Consider the following 26,431-nt stretch of genomic DNA (forward strand, 5'->3'; position numbering starts at 1 on the left):
TCCATTTCCAAAGGCATATTCCACTCACCCTTCTTAATCCAAGCACGCTAATTCCTTTTCCTTTTACTACGGTAGTCTCCTATTTCTTTGCTCCTTTCGAAGTATTAATAGTTTCTAGCCTTGAGGGTTAAAATATGAACTACAAATAAATTCCCAAGGGTTCGTAAACTCATTAAGGGCAAAGAAAGAAAAGAGAAAGACGGTCCGTAAACCTCTTTTCCATCAGTCTAATGTCCTATTGGCATAAGTTAGTCTCTTTTATTAGAAGTGCGAGGTAAATGTTAATATCCAATATTTCAGTTTTAAAACTACAATGGTTAACTGCTTATTATGCTTTTACTACAGTGAATCACAGTTAACCTGTCTTCTGAATTGTCAAGAAATAACTGTTACCTTTGCCAAGACAAATATATGGTACTCTATTCTAAGTATCTAAAAGTTGGCAAGCCAGCATCATACCAGAACGAGGCATGCCTATACATTCTAGCATCTTTTGAATGTTAATGATTTTATGTAAATCTTTCTAAAATGGTACACTCAACTTTCCTGTTTCCCTAATAAGGGCATATATTTCTAATGTAGCCATTTCTAGATGACTCAGTTTTCACTTAAAATTTTAATTACTTTGTGCTGCAAGCACTGTGATAAAATGATGCCCTGGAAGCTATTATGTTTCTAATTTAATTTAAAGTACTACATTTTCAAACTTGTAATCTCTCTTCATACCTTTTCTGCTTCTTTCTTTGCACTTAGTGTTACCTATACTGTATGTATAAGTACATACATTATATATATATATATGATGCTTACAATTTTAACATAGAGGAAGAAAAGGGACACAGCTTCAGGCCTAATGTTTGTATCACTGGAGTCCCACAGGAAAAGGAGAAAAAGATTCTAGATGAAAAACAAACAAACAAACAAACAAAAAAACAAAACAAAACACATGAAGCAATAATGGCGGAACTTCCCAAGTTAAATCAAAATTCACAAATTCATTAAAATTCAGTATACTGAAGTCCCGCTCCTCACCACACATGAAAATCAAATCCAAGCAGGTTAAAGAATTAAAGGCAAAATCATTAAAACCTTTAGAAAAATAACAGAATATCTTCATATCCTGCAAGTAGAAAGGAGGTTCCTAAACAAGACAGAGTAAGCACTATCCATTAAAGTACACACTGAAACTACATTAGCTTTCAGAACACATGTTCACTAAAAGACACAAAGAGAAAAAGCTATTCACAAATGAGGAAAAGATAGTTCTAACATTTGTAAGTGATAAAGGATTAGGATCCTGAATAAAGAATTCCTACAAATTGATAAGACAAACAGTCCTATAGAAAAACTGTTTGCAAAACCCGTGACTAAACACCTCATGGTAAAGGAAACATAAATGGCCAATGAACACATGAAATGAGGCTCAAGCACTTCATTTATAATCTTGAAAAGGAAAAAATTAAAACCAAACGGGCAAAAAACTTAAAGCGTGACAATATGAAGTGTATCAAGTATTCCCTAGGATAAAGAGCAATATGAATTTTCTCATATATTACCAGTAGGCAGTAAACTGTCTCAAGACTTTGAGCTAAAAAAAACAACAAAATACAACTTTGGCCTCATCTGGCAAAACTGAAGATGCACACATCCCATGACCCAGCAATTAAAAACTCCTGGTGTACAGACCCTGACCTACAGCAGGGCTGGCAATCTTTTCCTGTGAGGGCCAGATACTATAAATATTCTAGGCTTTCAGACCACATAATCTCTATAATAACTACTCAAACCTACCTTTGTAACACAAAAAAAGCCATAAATACATAAATGATTGGGTGTAGCTATGTTCCAATAAAACTTTTCTTTTTTTCTTTAACTAAAACAGGTGGCCTGTCAGGCGAATCTGTGCTTGTGCATACGCACACCAACAGAAATGTTCAATAATGTCCATAACAGCAAAGTTCACAACAGCAACAAACTGGAAACAATCATTAGCTGTAAAATGTATAAACAAACTGTGATACAAACATCCAACAGAATACTAGTAAGTGGTAAAAATAGACTATGGCTACATGAAACATCATGTATAAATCTTAGGAATATAACAATGAGTGTAAAAAGCAAGTTGCACTTTATATAAAGTTAAAAAAATACAAAAGTGATATATTGTTTAGAATAAACCCTTAAAGCAAGGGAATGATACATACAAAATTTATGACAATAGTTACTTCTGATAGTGTAGAGCAGGGGATAGGAAGGAAGATGTGCACAGATAACAGAATATCTGTGTCATAAAGACAATTAAAACACATTGTGTTATATTTTTTTGAGGTGGAGGTTAGTGACTTTTCTGAGAGAGGAAAGGGAATGCGAATGGCTAGACTACATAATTAATTTACTCATTTTGTTTTAGAACAATGAAACCAGTTTTTCAAATTAAATCCCCAAACAGATATAAATGGAGTTTCACTTCTAAAACCCTGAAGTTTTGTGTCATAAAAGCAACTAAACCTGTGGGTTTAATGATTGTTTTGAAGCCTAATGGTGTGAACTAAGATTAGTTGTTACCTATGAATTTTTTTTGGGGGGGGAGGAGTCTGTTTCAAAAAGGTATATGAGATACAATACCATCCAAAGAACAAATATTGAAAAAAAAAAAATTAAAAACCATTTCTATAAGACACCGGTCAGACATTAATGAGCAGAATGGTAGTGATGAAGATCAGAAGAACTAATATGGTGAAAAACCATGAGAAATCATATTCCACCATGCACTGTTTATAGTTTAAAAAAAATAGTGAAGGCACCAGGCTAAATCACTACTAATGGTGAACTAATTAAATAAACATCTGTACTACGGTACCTCATGGAGCTCTTAAAAAGGATGGTATATATTTAAAACCACAAACTAGAAAGTTTAGTAGGTATAACAACATACTATAAAAGAGGGAAAAAATTGCAGGCAACATTTAAAGTGTAGTTATATCCATATAGAACTGTATATCCACAAGCATACATACCATACAGTTGTACAGAGACTGGAGGTATGTCTGGCAAGTGGGATTTTAGAAGATTCTGCTCCCTTATATTCTTATTTTGTATGACTTTTCTGTGAAATATTCTTCATGAACAAAACATAAAACTATTTTCTCAGTAAAGAAAAGCAAAGCTAATTTAGGCTGTGATGTAAACCTAATTAGTAATGCACCCAAATTTTGAATACAAATTTGGTTAATGTGTAGATTTCTATGCACAGTGAATAAAAACATTTTTGTAAAAGTATGTCTCATGACGTTTAACAGAAATATTCTCAGGTTAATGAGAGACACAAAAATCAATATAATACATCCAAAGGAAAACTGGATGCCTTTAAATATCATTTCTTCAAAAAACAAAACAAAATCACAACCGATTTGTCACATTAGTAAATTCCCATCAGAAGGCATTTAGCAAAATAAATGTTTTTTTTTTCCTAAAATGGAAATGGTTGTCTTCAAATATTGTCTTGTATTTTATCAAAAAGTTATGCACTATCAATTCTACAACAGCCACAATTTACTTTGGAAATAAACCATAAGAAAATACACTAATAAAAACAGAGCTCATATGAACATATATTTATGCAGGAATTAATCTTTCCTATTTCTCTTAATATTTTACTGCTAGAAGTCAAATTTTTCTCTCAAAGAAGTTTTAATTAAACAAGCCACTGTTAAAGTTTGGATATTTTATTTTAGTAAATGACAATATTAATTACCTCCAGTTCAGTTCAGTTGCTCCGTCGTGTCCGGCTAGTAATAATATATGAAAATAAAGAGTATCTGTCTTCAATTGAGTAACACAAATAATATTGATCTATATTTTCTATTTTAAAGAACTCATGTTTGTTTTTCTTATAAGATATTCTTACTAAAAAATCCCCCTAGTAGTATAAATTATAAAAGGAATTGTGTTAAAATAAAAGAAAATATAAAACCATTTTTGCCACAGCACTCTGAGCATGAAGGCTAAGGACTTTACTAGGATTCATTCATAATCAGATAATTCTGCTTTTGATGTTTTTTTGGTTAGACTTCATAGAAGCAAAAGTCAAGCTTAATTACACAATTCTCATTTCCTATTTTTAAGAGACATGCTTTCCCCCCCCCCCAAAAAACACCTATTTTCCAGTAAAAGCTGTTTTTATTTTTTCCCTCACAAACAATGTAATGACCACCTTTTGTGGGGATAGGGAAAACAAGCTGAACAAAGCCTATTCTGCCCTCACAACAGGAAAATATCCTCTTAAAGGGGGTACAATAGTCATTTATAAAAGTAGGTAACCAAATATTTATGCTATTACTGACACATATATTTAAAGGAAGCTAGGGGGAGGGGGGAGGGGGGAAGGAAGAGGCCTAAATTCATTCCCACATCCTCAGATTTCTTTTGTCACAAGTAGTAAACTTTGTGGCACATGGCTCCCAGAAAAGGAAAGATACATTACCAGCGCAGAAGTTTGAAAGTGTAGAGGAACCACATACTGAAGCGAGACTAGGCAGGCTGTCTTCCATTCTTGCCACCTACGTTACAAGCAATATAAACCAGTTCTGTCCACGTTTCCTGCTGCCTTCCCAGATAGTTCCAGAGCAAATCCCAGCTCTCTAAATCTCACGACATACTTTACATTCTGAGGAAATCCTCCCGGTCCAGATGGCCTACCACAAAGCACTTCTATGCTGGCACAAATAAAAACTTCTTAAGACAGTTCTTTTCTTGCCCCTTTCTTATCTAAAGAAAAGTCTTCTACTTATTTATAGAGACAAAGAACTGAAGGAGAGCAAACAGCACGCAGGCAAAAGGAGGGTAAAGACACAGAAAACTAAGGCTGCTTTCGGGAGTGGCTAAATTCCAGGCGCACGCAGAAACACATGAATTAATGAACCCATGAATATTCACTACAGTTATCTGGTTGTCCTCAGGCACTACTTCTCTGATCATCTTTCAGTTGGTTAAGAGTAATAAATACAAAACTCTGCCTTCTGAAACTGAAACATAAAACATATTAGCTTCTATGATTAACAGAATTAAAGCCCTTCAAATGAGTCTTTTTCTCTACTAGGAAATAAACAATGTGTGTGCAAAGTGGCAAGCCACATTTCCTTTTGCCTTTGTTTAAAATAAAATGAAATCCACATGAACTGTAAAGAAACTGAAAGAATGGTCACTTCATTAATTTAAAAAGCTTAAGTGTTAAGACTAAGTTGGCTGATTTGTTACAACCATTTCACTAGAGTAAGATAATGAATTCGATTAACAATAAGAACAGTCATTTCTCTTAATTCACTAATTTTCCAAATTATTTTAAAATAATACAACTGCATGAATAAGTAACCTATAATAATTTACTTCTGGTCAGACATTCCAATTTTAAACTACATATGCTTACAATAACACAAGTGTCTTTAGTCTCACAAAAGTATGTAAAAGCAGGTGAAAGTTAATGAATACAATATGTATTTATTCTTTTGATAATTGCTTTTAAAGCTAGTTAAAGAACAAATTCATGGAGTTAGGTGTCAAAACAAAACTACTGATGGATTATCTCTTCAATTTGTTGCTATTAAACTTTTATTTATAATTGAGAAAAGCAAATTTAAACCAAGCCAAAGAAAAACAGAAATAACAGGACTACTATCAACACACACACAAAATACTGTGAAACAGATAAAACCTAAACTAAACGGAACATTAAGAGCTATGCTACAGAGACTGATAAGGATAAACTAAAAGCAAAGCTGATAAAAGAGGAATGAAGCAAAATGATCTAGATTAATATTTATAAAAGCCCTTACAGAAGAAAGTAGGAACCACCAAGAGTGTTTCCTCAAGTGAGACTTGGGAAAATACTTCTCTATAGGTTAATACCTGGTATAGATTCATCAAAATACAGGAGGAGTTCCTTGGAAGATTAACAGGAATTAAGTGGGCTGGGAGGTGTGCAATGTGTTTGAAACAAAGGACATTTAGGCGAGACCACGTAGAGTGACTAAAAGCAGACAGAAGGGAAATAGAATGATACAAAGGAAATGTAGTACCAGGCACAGACTAGGACAGAGTTCAAATTCTTGCTATTGATTGGTGAGAAGCTCTGACGCAGATTGTACTTTATTATGTCTCTCTTCAGTCAACAGACAAATGTAAGACTGCAGTTTTATAATTTAGGTCTGAACTACTCTTCTTCATAACAAATGTAGCCCTATTAAACGACTGCTCACAGACTCCTAAGATTACAGAATTGTCAAGAAGTTCTGCAACCTAGTGCTTTGTAACCGATACATAACAAAAAGGCTCCTCGTACATGACAGTACCTGGGGTTCTTTTCACCACCTCCCATTTGCAGACTGCTACTAATCTGTAGATTATATACCTTGGGCATTTCTTTCTTCTCAAATAAAAATCTGACTTCAGACCAGAGAGTATTTGGTTCCTAAATAGTTTAGTTTCTTTGCGTAAGCACCTCTTCCCTCTTTACTATTACAGTCAGTCTTTCTAAAAGGCCTATTCATACATTCAAGTATCTGAGTACTATGAGGTACAGAAATTATTCAGGATGCTGAGGTGGGGAATTCCCTTTGGCCCAGTGGTTAGGACTCTGAGCTTTCATTGCCAAATGCCCTGTGTCTTGAGTAGCATCTCTTAAAGTCTGTCCTTTAATTTCTAGCAGGTAAAATTTTGCTAGTAAAATTGCTTTTAATCTGGGCTTCCCACGTGGCTAAGTGGCAAAGAATTCACCTATAATGCAAGAGATGTGGGTTCTATCCCTGTGTTGGGAAGGAAAGGGCAACCCATTCCAGTTCTGCCTGGGAAATCCTATGGACAGAGAAGCTTGGTGGGCTACAGTCCATGGGGTTGCAGAAGAGTCAGACCCAATTTAGCAACTAAACAACAACAACAAAGATGATGTAAACTGTAAGCTGTTAGTACTCATTTGTGTCTTAATTTGGGTAGCATTATTTCTTTAAACACAGAACAAATTTTTAGATTTCTATAAAATACTTATTCATTCTACATTTTACTGAGTGACTAATTTGTCAGGCACCATATTAAATCCCAGGAACACAAATTCAAATTCAGTTCTTTCCACTTTGAAAAGTAAAGACTTTTAAAGGCAAAAATTAAAAACAGATACTATAATAAGAACGCAAACTAAGAAAAAAATATGAAAAAGATAGGAGTTGGCAAACTTCTGTTTGTAGGGAAGAAGGGAAAATAGATCAACCTCACTGATTAGGGACATACAATTAAAATCATAAGCTTCTATTTCATAGCTATTAAGTAAACAAAAGCTGTACATTCTGGCAACACCAAATATTGGCATCAGAACTTTTATACACTTTAGAGGGAAAATGTACATTAATAAACAACTTGGGAGAATAAGCTGGCAAGGTTTACTAAATTTGAAGTACTCTCACTCTGGAAGCCCAGCAATCCCACACTCAAAAATAGGCCAAGGTGTGGAATAGACATTTCTCCGAAGAAGATATGTAAATTGCTAATAAGTACATGAAAGAATGTGCAGAAATTAAAACCCTGTGCACTGTAAATGGAAATAAAAAATTATGTAACTGCTGAGCAAAACACCCTGGTGATTCCTCAGAAAGTTAAACAGAGATCCAGCAATTCCACTTCTAAGGATATGTATCCAAAAGAATTGAAAGCAGGGACTCAAATAGCTATGTCAGTACTAATATTCATATCAGATTATTCACAATAGCCAAAAGGTGAAACCACCGAAATGACTAGCCACAGATGAATGGATAAACAAAATGTGGTATATACATATAATGGAATATTATTCAACATTAAAAAGGAATAAAACTGTGACACAAGCTACAGCATGGCTTGTAATTATTATGTTAAATAAAATAAGTCAGACACAAAAGGACAAATAGCGTATGACTGCATTTAAATGAGGTATACAGAGTAGGAAAATTCAGAAAGACAGAAAACAGAACAGAGGGTTACCAGGGCTGGGAAAAGAGGAGAATGTGGAGTCAGTATTTAATGAGTACAAAGTTCTGTTTAGAATGACAAAAATGTTCTGAAAATGGACAGTGGTAATAGTTATTTGACACTGTAAATTATATACCTAAAAATGGTTAAAATAATTAATTTTATGTTATGCATATTTTATCATACCAAAAAAAATCACACCACATTAAAAAAAATCACAATGTGATATCACTTCACATCTATTAGGATGGCTATAGTCAAAATGACAATTACTGTTGGTGAGAGCGTGGAGAAACTGAACCCTCATACATTGGGCTGCTGGGAACAAAAACGGTGCAGCTTTGGAAAAGAGTCTGGTAGTTCCTCAAAAAGTTAAACACAGAGTTACCACGTGACCCAGCAATTCCCTCCTGGGTATATATACAAGAGAGATGAAAAGTTATCTCCACACGAAAACTTGTACATGAATGCTCATAGCAGCACTACTCACAAGAGCCAAAAAGTAAACATAACCCAAATATCCACTGAATTATAAAGATATTCATTCACATGGTATAACCATGCAATGGAATATCATTCAGCCATAAAAAATGAAGTACTGATATATGCTATAACACAGACGAATCCTGAAAACATGCTAAATTAAAGTCAGTCAGTCACATGCTGTATGATTCTATTTACATTAAACATTCAGAACAGGCAAAGTGGACCAGTGGTTGCCTATAGACTATAGAAGATGGGGGAAAGGGAGTGACTGCTGAAAACCACAGAATCTTTTCTTAGGGTGATGAAAATGGTCTAGAATTCACTGCAGTGAAGGTTATACAACCTTGGGAGTATACTAAAAACCACTGCATTGTGTACTTTAAATGTATGGTATATGAATTATAGAGCAAAAAAGCTATTACCAAAACAACAACAAACCATTCAGTAAGCAACAAAAACTTTCATTTCATAATTTACACTGTAAATCCCCTTGAAAAGTATAAGTGGAGTTTCCATGCTCCCCAAATGACTGACCAGAGCCTCCTGGGGCATTACTGAGAATGTGAAAAGCACATAGGAATCACCTAAATAAGAGTATAATGGGGCGGGGGGTGGGGAGGCAGAAAGAAGCTGGAACTGTTAAGAATAACTACAACTTTTTCATAATGTAGGTTACAGCCGGCGTAGCTTAAAAGACTATTATGTCTGTTTACTAAGCTATCCAAAGATTAAGAAAAATATAATGGCATTTGTAAATAAACATTTGACTCATTGTATCTAGATGTGTTTAGTGAGGATGTTTTTCATACACTGAGAGAGATCTGGGCTAAGGTCAAAATCTCTCACACAGTACTCTTGTAAAAGGAACAGACTTCTCGTAAGCAAGGAGAGGAAAGATGACTGGCTAGCATAAAATTTGCAATTTGTGACTGCTGACACTTAAGATCTTAAAAAACAGAAGAATGAAACGTTGAGATGATGAAACTTCAGCTCCTTTAAAGAACATCTTTAAAAAATGACAGCAAAAGTGGCCAAAGTGTTAGGACACAGGCAGTTATACTGGTGTACTTGCGAACTGCTACAAATATTCTGAAAAGCAATCTAGTAATTGCTACTTAAATAATTAAAATTACACATATGTACTCTGATGCAACGTCTGTAGTATGTATAAACAGACCTAAAGGTCTATAAAAATGAGATCAGGTGAATGAAATATAGTATCTAAATATGGAATATTACATACTATATATCAGTGTGGTATCAGTATGTTATTAATGATCGGTGGATAAGTGGAAAAAGTCACCAATAAGATGATGCATATCTACTGTATAAACAGTGTATTTTATGTCCTGTTTTTTGGAAGGGGGAAAAAAAAAAAAACACCGAAATCCATTTATACAGAACAAGGGTCGGCTAACTTTTACTGTGAAAGACCAGAAAGTAACTACGTTAGGTTTTACAGGTCAGAAGATCTCTATTCCAGTCATCACACACTGCTCTTGCAGAACAAGCAGCCACAGACAGTATCTCTACAAATGGAATATGTCCCAATAAATATAAATTTATGAACACTGAAATTACTACCAGAATTTCATGTAACTTTCATGTGTCATGAAATATTATTCTTTTGATTTTTTTTTAACCGTTTAAAGATATAAAAATTATTCCTGGCTAGGCTTCCCTGGTGGCTCAAACAGTAAAGAATCTGCTTGCAATGCTGAAGACCCAGATTTGATCCCTGGGTTGGGAAGATCCCCTGGAGAAGGGAATGGCAACCACTCCAGTATTCTTGTCTGGAAAATTCCATGTATAACAGAAGCCTGATGGGCTACAGTTCACGGGGTTGCAAAGAGTTGGACACAACTGAGCAACTAACACACAACACAACGATGTACATACAAAAACTGCAGATTCTGTGCAAGAGCCTAATTTGTTAATTTCTGATGCAGAATCAAACTAAATGAGCAAGTATATATTTATAATTTAAAAAAATATAATTTTAAAAGCACCTCTCCTTAAAGGATAATAATTTTATTGACAAAGTAATTTTTATTAATAAGACTAAGAAACACCTTCATAATCAAAGTAGATGGCATACTAATGTTATGACTCTATTTCTCCATGGCTACAGAGAGAGTAGAATAAGGAGAAAATAAGGTAACTTCAAAATTTGTTTAGCCCCAAAATAGAGAATTTGGCATTTCATGGTAGTACTTCCTGCTTCAAAGAATTAAATCCTTGCTTATTTAAAGGGAGTGTTCTCAAGCTGGCAGAAATGATAAAGCTCTACCATAAAGAACAGAAACACAGTATCTAAGGAAAAATAGGAGACTATTCAGTCAAGAGTTCTGTGACAGGATAAATATGTTCACATTTTCAGAAAAACTTTCCTAGGCTTCCCACAATAGAGCACATTTCTTAAAAAATCACCAACACACAGTATTCCAAGGATTTGGTATTGTGAATAAGGAAGTGACTGACATTTATTTTCCAAGCTTCTGTCTCAAATGCTCAATGCTATATTAAGTCTGTGCTGTGCTTGGTCGCTCAGTCATGTCCTGCTCTTTGCAGCCCCATGGACAGCAGCCCGCCAGGCTCCTCTGTCCATGGGGATTCTCCAGGCAACAATACTGGGGCAGGTTGCCATGCCCTCCTCCAGGGAGTCTTCCCAACTCAGGGATACCACCCAGGTCTCCTTGCAGGTGGATTCTTTACCATCTGAGCCACCAGAGAAGCCCATAGTAACTCTACGGTAGGATACTGAAGTGATGTGAAAGACAGTCCTTACCCTCAGGGAATTTCAAAGATGCAAAAATCCTAAAGAAAATATTAACAAACTAAATGCAATAATATATTAAAAGGATAATAAATCACAGTCAAGTTTAATTTGTTGCAACCAGTGAGATTTATCACATTAACAGAAAATAAGATCATGTTCAACAAACACATTTCATAAAATTTAACAACAATTCAAAACAAAAATGTAAAAGTACTATGAATAGAAGGGAACATTCTTAATCTGATTAACTATGAATAGAAAAGAACATTCTTAATCTGATGAACATTGTGGGAGATCATATTTTCTACGTTTCTCCCTAGTTAGACACCCACATACATACATACACTTATGTATTAAGAGTATGTACATATGCCATCCCAGTACTCATCTAACAATGTGACTGATAGATACTCCTTTAACCAAAAAGCAGGGTTTCTATCTCGTCTTCTTGTATCTGGCTAGGGGCCTGTGACTGCTAAACAGAGAATGAAAAAGTGACGCTTACATGATTTTTGAGATGAGGCTGTAAAAAGTATACAGCTTCTACCTAGCCTTCTCTCTTTGGAAATGTTTGCCACCATGCAGTGAAGCAGCTCACACTAACCCACTGGGAGAGGCCGCATGAAAGAACTCAGGTGGGAGCCAGGGGCCAGCATAAACACCCGGATATACAAGTAAATTAGCCTTCAGATGATTCCTTCCCACTACTTTGTATCTTGCAGCCAAGGCATGAGACAATACAGAGTGGAGACAGCCTTCCACGGTAAGCCCTAATTCTAAATTCCTAATCCAAATCCATGTTTGAAATAAATGTCTGCTTTATGCCTCTATGTTTTTAATTGGTTATGCAGCCAGAGTAACCAGTTTGGTTCAAGTTGCTCAGTTGTGTCCAACTCTCTGCGACCCCGTGGACTGCAGCATGCCAGGCCCCTGTCCATCACCAACTCCCAGAGTTTACGCAAACTCATGTCCTTTGAGTCGGTGATGCCATCCAACCATCTCATACTCTGTCAACCCCTTCTCTTCCTGCCTTCAATCTTTCCCAGCATCAGGGTCTTTTCCAGTGAGTCAGTTCTTCGCATCAGGTGGCCAAAGCATTGGAGTTTCAGCTTCGGTCTTTCCAATGAACATCCAGGCCTGATTTCCTTTAGGATGGATCTCCTTGCAGTCCAACGGCCTCTCAAGAGTCTTCTCCAACACCACAGTTCAAAAGCATCAATTCTTCGGTGCTCAGCTTTCTTTATAGTCCAACTCTCACACCCATACATGACTACTGGAATAACCACAGCTTTGACCAGACAGACCTTTGTTGGCAGAACATACATATACCAAATATGCATATACCAGAACATGCATACACCAAAACCCAAAAAACTACAACATCATATTTAATGTTGAAATACTTAAAGCCATCCTTTTGTGATAGAGAACAAAGGGAAACAAAAAAACACCAAGGATACCTACTTTCATTACTTCTATTCTGTATTTCAATTCTACTCAAGTAATAGGATAAGAGAAATAAAGATTAGAAAAGAAGTTTATCATTCACAGACAATACAATTAGGCATATAAAATCCTTAAAAATCTTTATAATTTACTATAATTAATAGCAAGTTTAGCAACATTGATGGATACAGATCAATATACAAAGCAACTGTATTAGTACATCCTAGCAAAAAACAGAAAAAGAAAAAAATTTTAAGACATTTACGGTAGTACTAAAAAATAATACCTAGGAATAAAAATTAATAAATGACATTTAAGAGCTCTACATAAAAAACTAGTAAATACTGTAGACAGAAGTTAAAGACCTGAGTAATAAGATAAATAAACCATGTTCATGGATTGAAGACTCAAGGAAAATATGCCACTTTTAACCAAGCTGACACAGAAATGTAATGCAATACAGAAAAACATCAATAATCTGTGTGTGAACACCCTGCGTGTGCTCATGCACATGAAACTTGATAAGCTTACTCTAAAGTTTATATGGAAAAGCAAAGGGTCAAGAATTACTAACAGCCTCTTGAAAAAAAGGAAAAAGGTAGGAGCACTTGTTTTATTAGATATCAAGACTCACTATGAAACTATAGTAATTAAGACACAGACAAATGGATCCATGGAAATGGAACTGAAAAGACAATCCGAAAATATGCACACTCATGGAGACCAATGGCAGCACTTTAGAGATCAGAGGAAACAAGAATCATGTCAATAAATAATACTGGGTAACACGAATCTCCATATGTGGAAAAAAAGAAATGAAACCTTACCCTCATCTCAAAACATATTCAAAACAGAAATTTCAGGTAAATTGTTGATTTAAATGTGAAAGATGAAATAATAAACCTTTTAGAAGACATTTAAATAAGACATGAAAATCAACACTGATAAGTTAAAAGGTTGACAGTGAGATTAGTCTTAAAATTGAGAATGTTTAGTCATAAAAAAATATCATTAAGAGTAAAAAGTGGGAGACTTCCTGAGTGGTCCAGTGGTTAAGAATCTGCCTTGCACTGCAGCGGGATGCAGGGTCAATCCCTGGTCGGGGAAGTGAGATGTCCACATGCTGTGGGGCAACTAAGCCCACATGCTACAACTGCTGAGCCCATGGACCACAGCTAGAGAATTCATGCACCGCGAGGAAAGACCCCGCAGGACACAACAAAGGTCCCGAGTGCTGCAATGCAGACTCAATGCAGCCAGACAGATAAATATTTTAAAAAAAGAGAGTAAAAAGGCGAGCCAGAATAGGTGAAAGTGGTTGGAGTATACAACTAACAAAGGGTTCATATCCTCAATATACAAAGAATACTCACGTATCAATTAGAAAGACAGTCTGACAGAAAACTGGGCAAGAGACCTGAACAGGAACTTTTCAGCCAGATGGTCCATAATAAATACACAAAAAGGTGTTAAACCTTATTAGTAATTAAGAAAGTACAAGTTGATACACACCGAGGAAACCAGAATTGAAAGAGACACATGTACTCCAATGTTCATTGCAGCACTGTTTATAATAGCCAGGACATGGAAACAACCTAGATGTCCATCAGCAGATGAATGGATAAGAAAGCTGTGGTACATATACACAATGGAGTATTACTCAGCCGTTAAAAAGAATTCATTTGAATCAGTTCTGATGAGATGGATGAAACTGGAGCCGATTATACAGAGTGAAGTAAGCCAGAAAGAAAAACACCAATACAGTATACTAACACATATATATGGAATTTAGGAAGATGGCAATGACGACCCTGTATGCAAGACAGGGAAAGAGACACAGATGTGTATAACGGACTTTTGGACTCAGAGGGAGAGGGAGAGGGTGGGATGATTTGGGAGAATGACATTCTAACATGTATACTATCATGTGAATTGAATCGCCAGTCTATGTCTGACGCAGGATGCAGCATGCTTGGGGCTGGTGCATGGGGATGACCCAGAAGATGTTATGGGGAGGGAGGTGGGAGGGGGTTCATGTTTGGGAATGCATGTAAGAATTAGATTTTAAAATTTTAAAAATAAAAAAATTAAAAAAAAAAAAAAAAAGAAAGTACAAGTTGAAACCACATGAAACTACCACTGTACACTCACTAAATGGCTTAAAAGACTAATTGTATCTAGTGCTGCTGAACATGTGGGATGACAGAAACTCTGGGAACTGCTGGTAGGATTATGTACTGGTACAACCACTATGGAAAACTATTTGGCATGATCAATTAAAGTGGAATAAATACATTTCCCATGACCAAACACTTCCAGTTCTATGATTACACCCAAGAGAAATGTGTATGCATGTGTACCAAGAAATATGTATATGAATCAGAGCAGCACTATTCATAATAAGACACTGGGAACAAACTTAATATCCATCAGTATCAGAATGGACAAATAAACTGTGGCATATCCATTTAACCATGATACTGAATGAACTACAGCTACATACAACACAGATGAATCTCACAAGCATAATACTGAGCAAAGGAAACCAGACAAAAGAATATATGCTTTATGATTCCACTTAAAAGTACAAAACCAGGCAAAACTATACCATATTGTCAGAAAACAAAACAGAGGCTATTATTAGAGATGTGAGAGGCGATAGTAAGCGATAGAAGCATAAGAAGGTGGGGTCTTTTGGAGTTTGGGGTATATTCTCTTTATGGATCTGGATTATGATTACATATGTTATACAATTTAAAAGTTTTTAAATACTGAGTTCACATTCCCAATATATGTGTATTTTTATACAGATATTAACTGTGCTAATATGTTATGAATACTACAAAACATGTAAAAAATAAAAACATGAAAAGTATGGAATAAAGATAAATGATATCTTAATTATCTTGCTAATAGTAATAGCTTAATTTCTGTGTGTATCCTGAAAAATGGCACACTTATTTATTTCAAGTGAAGCAAATATTTTAATCTTGTGGTTGCCATTTTTTAAAATTACTTTCACACACACTCCCAATACATTGCCTTATTTTCTCAATAGGACTTAATCCCCAAAGTGTTCATAATATTTACATTTTATGCAGACCTGGGGTGGTGACTAATATCAAGACATGACCCAAAACTACTCTTTTGGCTTTTCAATCATTAGTTAATAGTTTAAGACAATACATGCACTTAGGGAAAGATTCACGCAAGTCTTCTCAGTAATATTCACTTAAGCAAGATGATTTACATACCTGATTAGATCATTGATGTTAAGACTAATGTGGCTGACAAAGAGCTTGAACTCAGAGTAGAAGGATCAGCTGTACCATTTTCTTCTTTTCCTGTGCTTGATTTACTAACATTATTATTATTAACCTATGGTTTCTTCAAAGAAATCTCTCAAAGTCACTCATTTTGTGAGCATTAGATAATATGACAAGTGTTAGTCACTCAGCTGTGTCCAACTTTTTGACTCAAGTGTTATTCCAACCGTGTCCTGGACAGGAGCACACCAAGCTCCTCTGTCCATGGAATTCTCCAGGCAAGAATGCTGGAATGGGTTGCCATTTCCTTCTCCAGGGGATATATCTGACCCAGGGATCAGACCCAGGTCTCCTGCCTTGCAGGCAGATTCTTTACTGTCTGAGCCACACGGGAAGCCAGATGCACTTTGAGCAGAGTACGGGTAAATGGCAATATGCTGCAACACACGGACAGTACCTGAAAGAGTTCCACTGTCAATCCCTGTGCCACGTGGAATTCCCACTCCTCCACTCACGACAGAGGACCATCCAACCGGACAGACTGAATAAGGGAGCATGCTAATTGTTCTTTTTAATATTGGTAAAGCACAGTTCCTTTCCTTTATTCTACTTCAGTTTTAAAAGGTAAAATTTTAAATTCTAAAATTTTTTCTTATGCCACCAAGAAATCATCTACACGTCACTCTGAAAACCACCGTCTTATTAAAAGACAGCAGGAGAATGACCAGATCAAAATCACAATTTAAGTAGCTCATCGCCCCTGGCAGCTAAATGGAGAATGAATTTAAGGCCAAGGATAGGTTTGAGAGCTGAGACTAGAATCTAAGCAACAGATAAGGAGCTGCTAGGACCATGAAGGTTAATAGTCTAAATAAAGCAGTGGCAACCTAAATAATGGGGCAAAATAGATTACTGTCAGTGACGGAGCTGATGGGTAGTTTTACCCTCCCCCTTCCCTTTACTACTAGCTTCTCTCTCAAAAATGCCCAAAGAGCAACTTTCTTCAACTATACTAAGTATATACACATACATATAATTGATATGGATAATTGGTATTTTTAAATTACAAGTATTACGTGTGCATTATATGTAAATAACACCATTTTAGAGAACTTTGCTGCTTTGAATGATCTATAACAAACAGTATGAGTGAAAATAATGCATTTATTAAATAGCAGATTAAGAACAAATCCTCCCCCCTCACAAACATACAAACTGACACTCTTAAACCGTTCTTATACACAACAGAAATTTCAAAGAAGGTACTCTTGGCTGCAGAAGAGTTTCAAATGCTCATGCACCAAAACAAACCCAAAAACACAAAATAAACAATGTTTTGAAGCTTATGTTAAACGTGATCTGTCATTTTTTAATTTGTGAAAAGCAAAACAAACATCAATGTAAAAACTAAAGCAATCTAAGATTTGCAGAACTTGGAAATTTATAAGGTAGTCCTTTTCAAAGACATCTGATATGTCCTTATGAAAAGGGGCTTTTCTTCAATTGATGTTGTTTTTGCAATAATTAATCAATTCAAGGTCTAAAACTAAACTTATTACTGGCTTCAGAATTCACTTGTTTCTGTGTTCACTGTTAGTTCCTCACTGCCAAGAATCATAATTGTTTAAATGATGTCACTGATGAACAAGGTAAATGTATCTCAGTTACATTTTTAGGAAAATGTATAACAAGTTACTCAACTGTATTATACCTATACTAAAAGTTTTCAGTGGTTTTGAAACAAGCAAAGGAGAAACCACTACCATCCTACTGGCTGAAATCCCCAAAGGTCAAATATTTTTATCGTCAAAGTAAAGCACTCTCAAAATTTAAAGGAGTATCCATTTACTCCTCATATGAAATTGTATTGTGTTGTCCAGATAGGAACCAAGTGTGAAAGGCTGACACCAAAGTAAATATGATGAGACAAATTTAATTCTTCTTTCCTCCACCATCTATTCTCTTCAGACACGTTCTGGAGGATACATATAAACAAGAGATCCATGCAGTAATTTTCAATTGTGGGACAAATTGGATGTTCTAGAGCCCACTTTGTAGAGGATGATGCAATCTTACGGGATCACCCTAGATCTGACTCAGATCCATAAATTAATCCCAGGATCAATCATCCATTAGAGGAATTTTCCAAAAGTGTGATGATCAGAACCTAGATCAAATTTCCCATGTCTTCTCCAAAGTTAATTCAAAATTCAGATCAAATCTATTTTCTCTAGTTAAGCAATTAGCTATAATACTTGTTGATAGATCTGATACTTGGGCATATGTTCTAAGAGTCCCAGCAATCAATGTATCAATAGTTCAAATAACCTAACTACTCATTAAGACAATGAACATATGCACATACAAACAAGGTCAAAAGTAGTCCAGAGCATATTTTAAGAATCCCCAGAGAGCATCTTTTTTTCCTAGCAGAAAGCTCTGTTCAGGTCTGTATTATGTAAATAACTTATTTCAGGCACAGTGAAGCCTAGAAGACAAATTAGGTTTCAAGTATCTAAAGTTACTCTACAAAAAACAGTAATCATCTGTTTCCACAAAGGGTCAAACAAGATGAAATATACTCAACATATAACATGAAAAACAGGTCTTAGAGAGAAATTTTTATTTCACTGGTAAAAGTTAATTCCAGGAAGAATAACTTTTAACAAGTAAGATCTGTTTTGTCTGAAAAATCTTTAAATAGAACAAGATTTAACTGCTTTGACGGGTTAAGTGTAATCCTATATCACTGTGCCAAGTCAGTCATGTCTGACTCTTTGTGATCCTAAGGACTATAGCCCACCAGGCTCCTTTGCCAACGAGGTTCTCCAGCCGGGAATACTGGGGTGGGTTGCCATGCCCTTCTCCAGGGGACCTTCCCAACCCAGGAACTGAACCTGCGTCTCTTACATCTCCCGCATTAGCAGGCAAGTTCTTTCCCACCAGAGCCATCTGGGAAGCCAGTATCACTATAGGAGAACTCATAAATTATCTCCTACAAGACTATCCCTAAGATTACTGGATCTAATTTTTTTGAATCTCTCTGATTAGCAGTTATGCTTAAACTGGGAGAAAATTTTGAAACTACCACTTATGGAAGTGTAGTGAACTGGTTACTGCTTCTCATAATTCATAGAGGAGTTTCACACCAAACAGGAATAAAATTTATTGAAAATATAATACACATATCTAGTCCTTATACTTCAACACCAAAAAATTCTAGTATGCTTAAAATTGCAAGTAGACTTTAGGAAATTTACTCAGCCCAGCTCTGAGAATACTGGTGAAAATGAAAATTCACTTAATTGACAAAAATATTCCATCAAAGTTGAAAATAAATTTTTTTTCTAACTTCCTTATTTGCTTCTGAGGCAGTTGCAAAGTTAATCAGAACTGAAGTTCATCTTTGTTCCTTCTAACTTTTTTGTTTCTCTGCCATTTCATCCGTTTCAACAGTTATGGTTGTGTAAATCAGAGGCATGGGATAAACTCTGCATATAACCAATTTCACACAATAAGTGTAATATTTCATTGGGTTCAACAGCTTTTCTCAATTGAAAAGCAACTGTTCAAAAGTGGCAGGGTTAAAAACAGTGATCCAGATATTCAATAAAATATCATTCATTCATTATCAGGCTATAATAATCTAAAAACTTTCCAAAATTCAATAAAAGATTTAAAACCTACATATGGTTGAGGCTTGAACAGCATGGGTCCATTTATACACAGATTTCTTTTTCAATAGATACTACAGTAATACATAATCCAAGGACTATTATCCATGGCATAATCCATGTATGTGGAACCCAGACACAGAGAAAACAGGGATACAGAGGGCTGATAATAAGTTATACACAGATTTTTTTACTCCCTGGAGGGTCAGTGCTCCTCATCCCTGAGTTGTTTTAAGGGCCCACTGTGTAATACATCAGAAATAACTATAAAAATACTAGCAATGGAAAAAGAACAAGAACACATTAATGAGAACAGCTGTGCTTATACTGAGATTGTGAGTGATTGTTTTTATAATTTAAAAAATGATTTCTTTTCCTCCAAAGATCTTACTGAGACTCCGAAGCTTAAGAGTTGTGAAAAACTACACCAAAGTTTGGCTGGATATGTGATGAATAAGGCAGGTTGAAAAGTTCCCAACATATACGTTCTTAAAGAGAGATTCTTTATATATTCTGACTATTCTCCAAGGTAAAAGAATCAAAAGGAAAAAGGGACATATCTACTTCTGAGTACCTACATCTCTTAAAGTCCTCAGAAAATAAGACAGACTGATGACAGATAGACATGTGATAACCCAAGAACAGCAAAATGTTAATTACAGAATCTAACCGGTGGTTATCTAGGTGTTCACTGTAAATTACTTCATCTTTTTTAAGCAGTTTTCCTAACAAAAAGAGAAAACAAATCTGAGGTACATACATAGGAAAAATACAAACAAATTACAGAATACTCTGGAAGATTTAATAGAGAAAAATATTAAGATAATTGGGTTACAGTATTTGAATGCCATTCTGTTTTAAAAAATGTTTTCTATATCTACTATGCAGTTATAGATCTTTAGATCCTGTAATGTATCTAGTCTCTAAAGATGATGCCCCAATAAACCACACCTCCCAGGAAGTATTCATGATTTTCTACAGTCTTCTTCTTTGAATCTAGGGTGGCCCTTTGACTTGCTTTTTGATTAATAGAAGCTGTATAACTTTCAAGACTATACATTAATATGCCTTGCATATTCTAAGATTCTGGTTTCTTTCTTCAGAAGTACTGACCTGCCATTTATAAATCTAATTAGTCTGAGGTATTATGCCAGAGAGGCCACATACCCATGCTCAGTTTGATAGTTTCAGCTAAATCCAGCCTGAGAGCCATTCAGATGTGTACCAGACATGTAAATGAAACTGTCTGACCTTCTAGTCGAATATAACTGAGTGACCTTAATGTAGAACTGCCTAGTTAAGCTCTGCCCAAGTTTCTGACTCAAAATAATATGATTTACAACAATGCACTTGTTCTTTAAAGCTTCTAAATTTTGGCGGTGCTTTTTAAAAACCAGAATACATAAATAAAGTACCTTAAATAGTAAATATTTAGTCCAAATCCTTCATTTTTATGAAATGATCCATTCTCAATGTACTGAAAAATAAAAAAGGACCCTATAATATCTAGGCTAAACAGGTAAAAAATTTTTTTAAAAAGAGAAAAGGGCTAGTTAGAAATATCACTTCCTAGTCTATTTAAATATATACATCCCACTCACTGTATAATAAAAACTCAGCTAGGCAACAAATAGCAAAATATTTCTTAAACCACTCATTTTTTATATACTGGGTGATATTTACAGAAAAGCAAATGTGTTAGATGTATTTTTTGCTCTTTAAATTCATAATGAATCCATCATCTGACACTGTCAGTTATCTGTGACTCCCATCCAAGTTGCTACCATAAAAACAGTTAATAGAGAATTAACTGCATCTAAAACAATAAAATGTCTTTTAAGCCTCTACAGTTTTGGTTTTCAGTGACTTGTCGGGAAAAATCTTGAGGACTGCAAACTTGTACGTGTTATTCACCAACTGACACAATGCTTGACACAGGCAGTAAAACAAAGCTTATGACTCTATGTGCAGTAGGTGCTTGACAAGTGCTGACGGAGTGAATATGAAAATTCTACATATTCAGCTCATAGATTATGTGACAGAACCTAAGTTGATGTATTTAAATAACAACACAGTCATCAATACCCTTAATTTTATACTTATTTTAAGAAAACACAAAAGTACCTTCTAAATAGCTATAAAATATGAAATTAAGACTCTAATTCTTATATCTACCCTAGAACCAAAAATTTAGAAGCTATTAAATTGCTGCTCTTATTAATCTTTTGCTTCTTTAATATGTATGCTTCTGGAGTTTTTTTCATGCTATTAAAATAATAATTAAATTATCCCTTTCTTCCAGTAAAGGCAGCAGAACAAGATTCAAATGGCTGCTGGCAAAGAAAAAAAAGAGAAACCTTAGGCTACTTTAACTAAGTTGAAGAATCCATTTGTAACTTGCAGGCTCATTTAGTCAGTATGTTAAAGTATAAATTGGAAATATTCAATCCCTGAAGATTAAAAACTATCAGACATGCTTAACTTTAAGGTAGTTCAATTTCTTTTCCTTTTGATTCTTCCAATAGAGGACTAGATAAATCAATGTATATTTACACTAAGAACTCTACACAGTGAAAATGAACAAGGTACTGTGTTAGACACCTGAAACTTATATAGTACTGTAAACCAACTACAGCTCAATTTTAAATATAAATTAAGAACAAAAAAGTGAACAAACTACAATACAAATATAATGTTGAGGGAAAGAAGCCAGACACAAAAAGCCATACTAAGTGATTTCAAAAATAGTCAAGATTAATCTATGATGTTAGAAGTCAAGACAGCAGTTATCCTTAGAAAGGAGAGGAAAAGGAGTGACTATGAATCTCTGAAGGGCTTCTGGTAATGTTTTGTGATTCACGTTCTGTGTTGTTATAATCTGAGTAGTTTTTCTGTATGTATACTATACTTCGATTAAAAGCTTACCTGGATTGAAAGAGTAGCACTGAAACATCCAGATTACCATGTGTAAATGGACAGCTTGTGGGAAGCTGCTGTGTAACACATGGAGTTCAATGCCAAGCTCTGTGACGACTTAGAGGGGTGGGGGTGGGGTGTGGGGAGGTTTCAAGGAAGAGGGGATATATGTATAATTGTGGCTGATTCCCATCTTATGGCAGAAACTGACAAAACACTGTAGAGCAATTATCCTCCAATTAAAAATTAATTTTGAAAAATGAATCAATAAATGAAAAAATACGTGTACTTGGGTGGAGAGTGGGCAAAATTATAAGATTTTAATTTTTTCTACACCTGAAGCAGAGGTTTTCCAACACTTTATTCTTGATACTTTAAACTAGTTTGCTCATTTGTCTGCAGAAGCATGGCATAAAATGATACAACTATAGAAGGTGGCTTGGAGATCACATAAGCCAAACGAGAATGCAGAAACTGACTTCCAAGGTTACATAATACAGGGCAGAACCAGGACTAGAACACAGGCCTCCACACTCCTATTCTACTGCTTTACCACCACACAACACTGTCAAACCCTCTTTCTCTACTAGCTACTTTTACAATGTCTGTGGATGCATTTTCCTATTTCCAAGCCCTGATGAATGATACATGCTGCCCTAGAAGAAACACTGGCAAAGTGATGTAGATACACAAATGCAAAAAAGGGATCATAATCTGCCTTACTACCTTACCAAATAATACACACAGAGTAAGTGTATCTGTCAATGTCATGTCAACGTATCTGTTAATCTGGATAGGGAAAAAAAAAGTTCTAATGAGAAGAAAATCAAGAGAGAATTTTAGCAGTGACTTGCTGGGGAAGGGAAGCTTCTAAAAATGACACCACCACCACCACCACCACCAGCCCTCCCGGCCAAAGTCTCAAACATTTATAAAACATTCTGATTTCTTGTGATAAAACTTACGTAGCTAAATGTTGATGTATGGCAGAAACCATCACAATATTGTAAAGTTAAGTATCCTCCAATTAGAAATAACAGAAAATAAAACTTATGTAGAAAAACACATTTACTGCATTGTCAATTTTTAAAAATTTTTCTTCCTTCTCTTTAAAATATAGTTAAATAAAAACTTTCAATGGATATTGACAGGTAAACTTGGAAGCCTAACATTTTATTAAAGATGACTTTAAATACACACTAGTTCAAATTTCAAACACCATCAACTATAAGTGAAAAAAAATACAATTAGAGAATTTTCATTAAGAAATTAAAACCAACAAAAACCTTATATAATCCTTAACAGATGATCCAAAGGCCCAAAGTAGTCAAGTACCACAATGGCTAAAGAATGCCGTTATACATGCTTACATACTATTTTTAAGTGGCTTATTGTGTGTCTGGGAAGAAAATATTACTGTTCGCTGCCAGCCTAAGCTTATATTACCCACCACACGAAAGATAAATCTTACTCTTGTCAGAACATTGACAACACACTATGCAGTAACAAGAGCAAAGTTATACAATTTAAATTCAATTATTTCAGTGAGAAAATAATATAACCTTCCTGGGAGGAAAATTTCAATGTCTCTAATAACATTTTATTTGCAATAAAATATTGGAATTCTTTGTAATACTGGCAGCTAAAGAGTAGACTAGCATCTACAAACTACTATGAAAGTGGAATATAATCCACAAAACTTGAAGATGTAGAAATATTTGCAAATTTTAAATATCCAAGTTCTTTAATAATTAGGACAGATCCCCTTTCAGTTCAGTTCAGTCTCTCAGTCATGTCTGACTCTTTGCAACCCCCTGGACTGCAGCACACCAGGCCTCCCTTTCCATCACCAACTCCCAGAGTTTACTCAAACTCATGTCCATTGAGTCAGTGATGGCATCCAACCATCTCTTCCTCTGTCAACCCCTTCTCCTCCCGCCTTCAATCTTTTCCAACAGCAGGGTCTTTCACATGAGTCAGTTCTTTGCATGAGGTGACCAAAGTATTGGGGTTTCTGCTTCAGCATCAGTCCTTCCAGTGAATATTCAGGACTGATTGCCTTTAGGATGGACTGGTTGGATCTCCTTGCAGTCCAAGGGACTCTCAAGAATCTTCTCCAACACCATAGTTCAAAACCATCAATTCTTTGGCCTTCAGCTTTCTTTAACAGTTCACTTCTCACACCCATATATGACTACTGGAAAAACCGTAGCCTTGACTAGACAGACCTTTGTTGGCAGAGTAATGTCTCTGCTTTTTAATATGCTGTCTACGTTGGTCATAACTTTTCTTCCACGGAGCAAGAGTCTTTTAATTTCATGGCTGCAGTCACCATCTGCAGTGATTTTAGAGCCCCCCAAAATAAAGTCTGTCACTGTTTCCACTGTTTCCCCATCTATTTGCCATGAAGTGATGCAACCAGATGCCATGATCTTCGTTTTCTGAATGTTTAGTTTTAAGCCAACTTTTTCACTCTCCTCTTTCACTTTCATCAAGAGGCTCTTTAGTTCTTCTTCACTTTCTGCCATAAGGGTGGTATCATCTGCATATTTGAGGTTATTGACATTTCTCCCAGCAATCCTGATTCTAGCTTGTCCTTCATCCAGACCAGCATTTTTTAGACCCCCTTCAGGCATGGTCTTTAAAGCCATGATTTTAAACTTCATTACAAAAGATAGAGGGAATCCACTGGTTCAGATACTTTTAAACTACTCCAATATATATCCCAAGTATATATTTGCAGGAGACCTGGGTTTGATTCCTGGGTTGGGAAGATCCCCTGGAGAAGGGACTGGCAACCCACTCCAGTATTCTTGCCTGGAGAATTCCATGGTCAGAGAAGCCTGGTGAGTTACAGTCCATAGGGTCACAAAGGGTTGGGCACGACTAAGCAACTAACACTTTCAATTTTACATATATCCACCCAAGAAAATTTCCTCATTGTTCTACAGATAACAACACTCACTCAATTCACTTTCTGGTCTAAAACAACTTTGCCCATCTCCCATACTCTATCTACCTTCAGGACTCACTCCTTTCTCACCCCCAATAAGTTATTTCTTTCATTCTATTCAACACTGAATCTTTTCTCTCCTAAACTCTCATAAGCCTCACCTCTATCATTTAGTACTTTCTACTCAGCAGTATGTGACTGAGTTTTCTCAACGGTGCTTATAGACTGTTAATCAGATTCAACTGCAAGCCCCTTCACAACAGAAGACCATATTTCATATACTTCCCACAATACTCATGACATTATAGGCATTTCAATAAATGTTGAGGAAAATACTAAAACAAAACAAAACAAAGTTGTAACTGCAAAGAAAGGCCTCTCCAATGAAGTATATGACAGAGCATGAGAGACAGATGTTTACACAGGCTTCTTCCAGACTCAAGAAGAAAGTCTCAGTTTTTAATAACTATAACACATTCCTAATATTTAAACACAACTGATTTCTAAGATAAGAATATTCTATAATTTTATGAATATAATTTTGAGTGACATAAAATTTTATTTTATTTTAGATGGGCTGTGAGGCTTGAGGGATCTTAGTTTCCCAACCACAGATCCAACCCAGGCCCTTGGTGAAAGCAGAGTCCTAACCACTGGACCATAAGAGAACTGCCTCAAATTTTATTTTTAAATAAACTCATCTAAAAACTAAGTCCTTTTATAGTAGTAGAAAGTAAAGAAGTTCTCAAAATAAAAAAAAGTTAAACAATCTAAGTACCAAATGAAGTAGTATTGGATTATAACCCAAAGTATAAAGTAAATATCCATGAGTCCAAACTGATAGGAATAACTGAATGAATTAACTAATAGGGGAGAAGAGATAAATCTCCCATGTAGAAGAATTTCAAATAAACTATTA

General features: G+C 35.4%; 1 protein-coding gene across 10 annotated transcripts in view; it reads right to left on the bottom strand.

The window, feature by feature from the left end:
• The window catches only part of EML4 (EMAP like 4), a 149,200-nt gene that overhangs the window by 89,441 nt on the left and 33,328 nt on the right, over positions 1-26,431 (bottom strand). For 6 of the 10 annotated variants that reach the window (XM_042246254.2, XM_042246253.2, XM_042246252.2 and 3 more), the window contains exon 1: positions 4,484-4,860. The exons of 3 other annotated variants lie outside the window; for them this stretch is intronic. In XM_042246254.2, coding sequence (XP_042102188.1) covers positions 4,484-4,550 — 67 coding nt within the window. In that variant the 5' untranslated portion in view covers positions 4,551-4,860. Of the gene's footprint in view, positions 1-3,754; positions 3,789-4,483; positions 4,861-26,431 lie in introns of those variants that run through there. One more of the 10 variants, XM_042246255.2, reaches the window with a different exon arrangement.

Source organism: Ovis aries, chromosome 3, assembly GCF_016772045.2.
Source record: "Ovis aries strain OAR_USU_Benz2616 breed Rambouillet chromosome 3, ARS-UI_Ramb_v3.0, whole genome shotgun sequence".
Classification (NCBI taxonomy): Eukaryota; Metazoa; Chordata; class Mammalia; order Artiodactyla; family Bovidae; genus Ovis; species Ovis aries.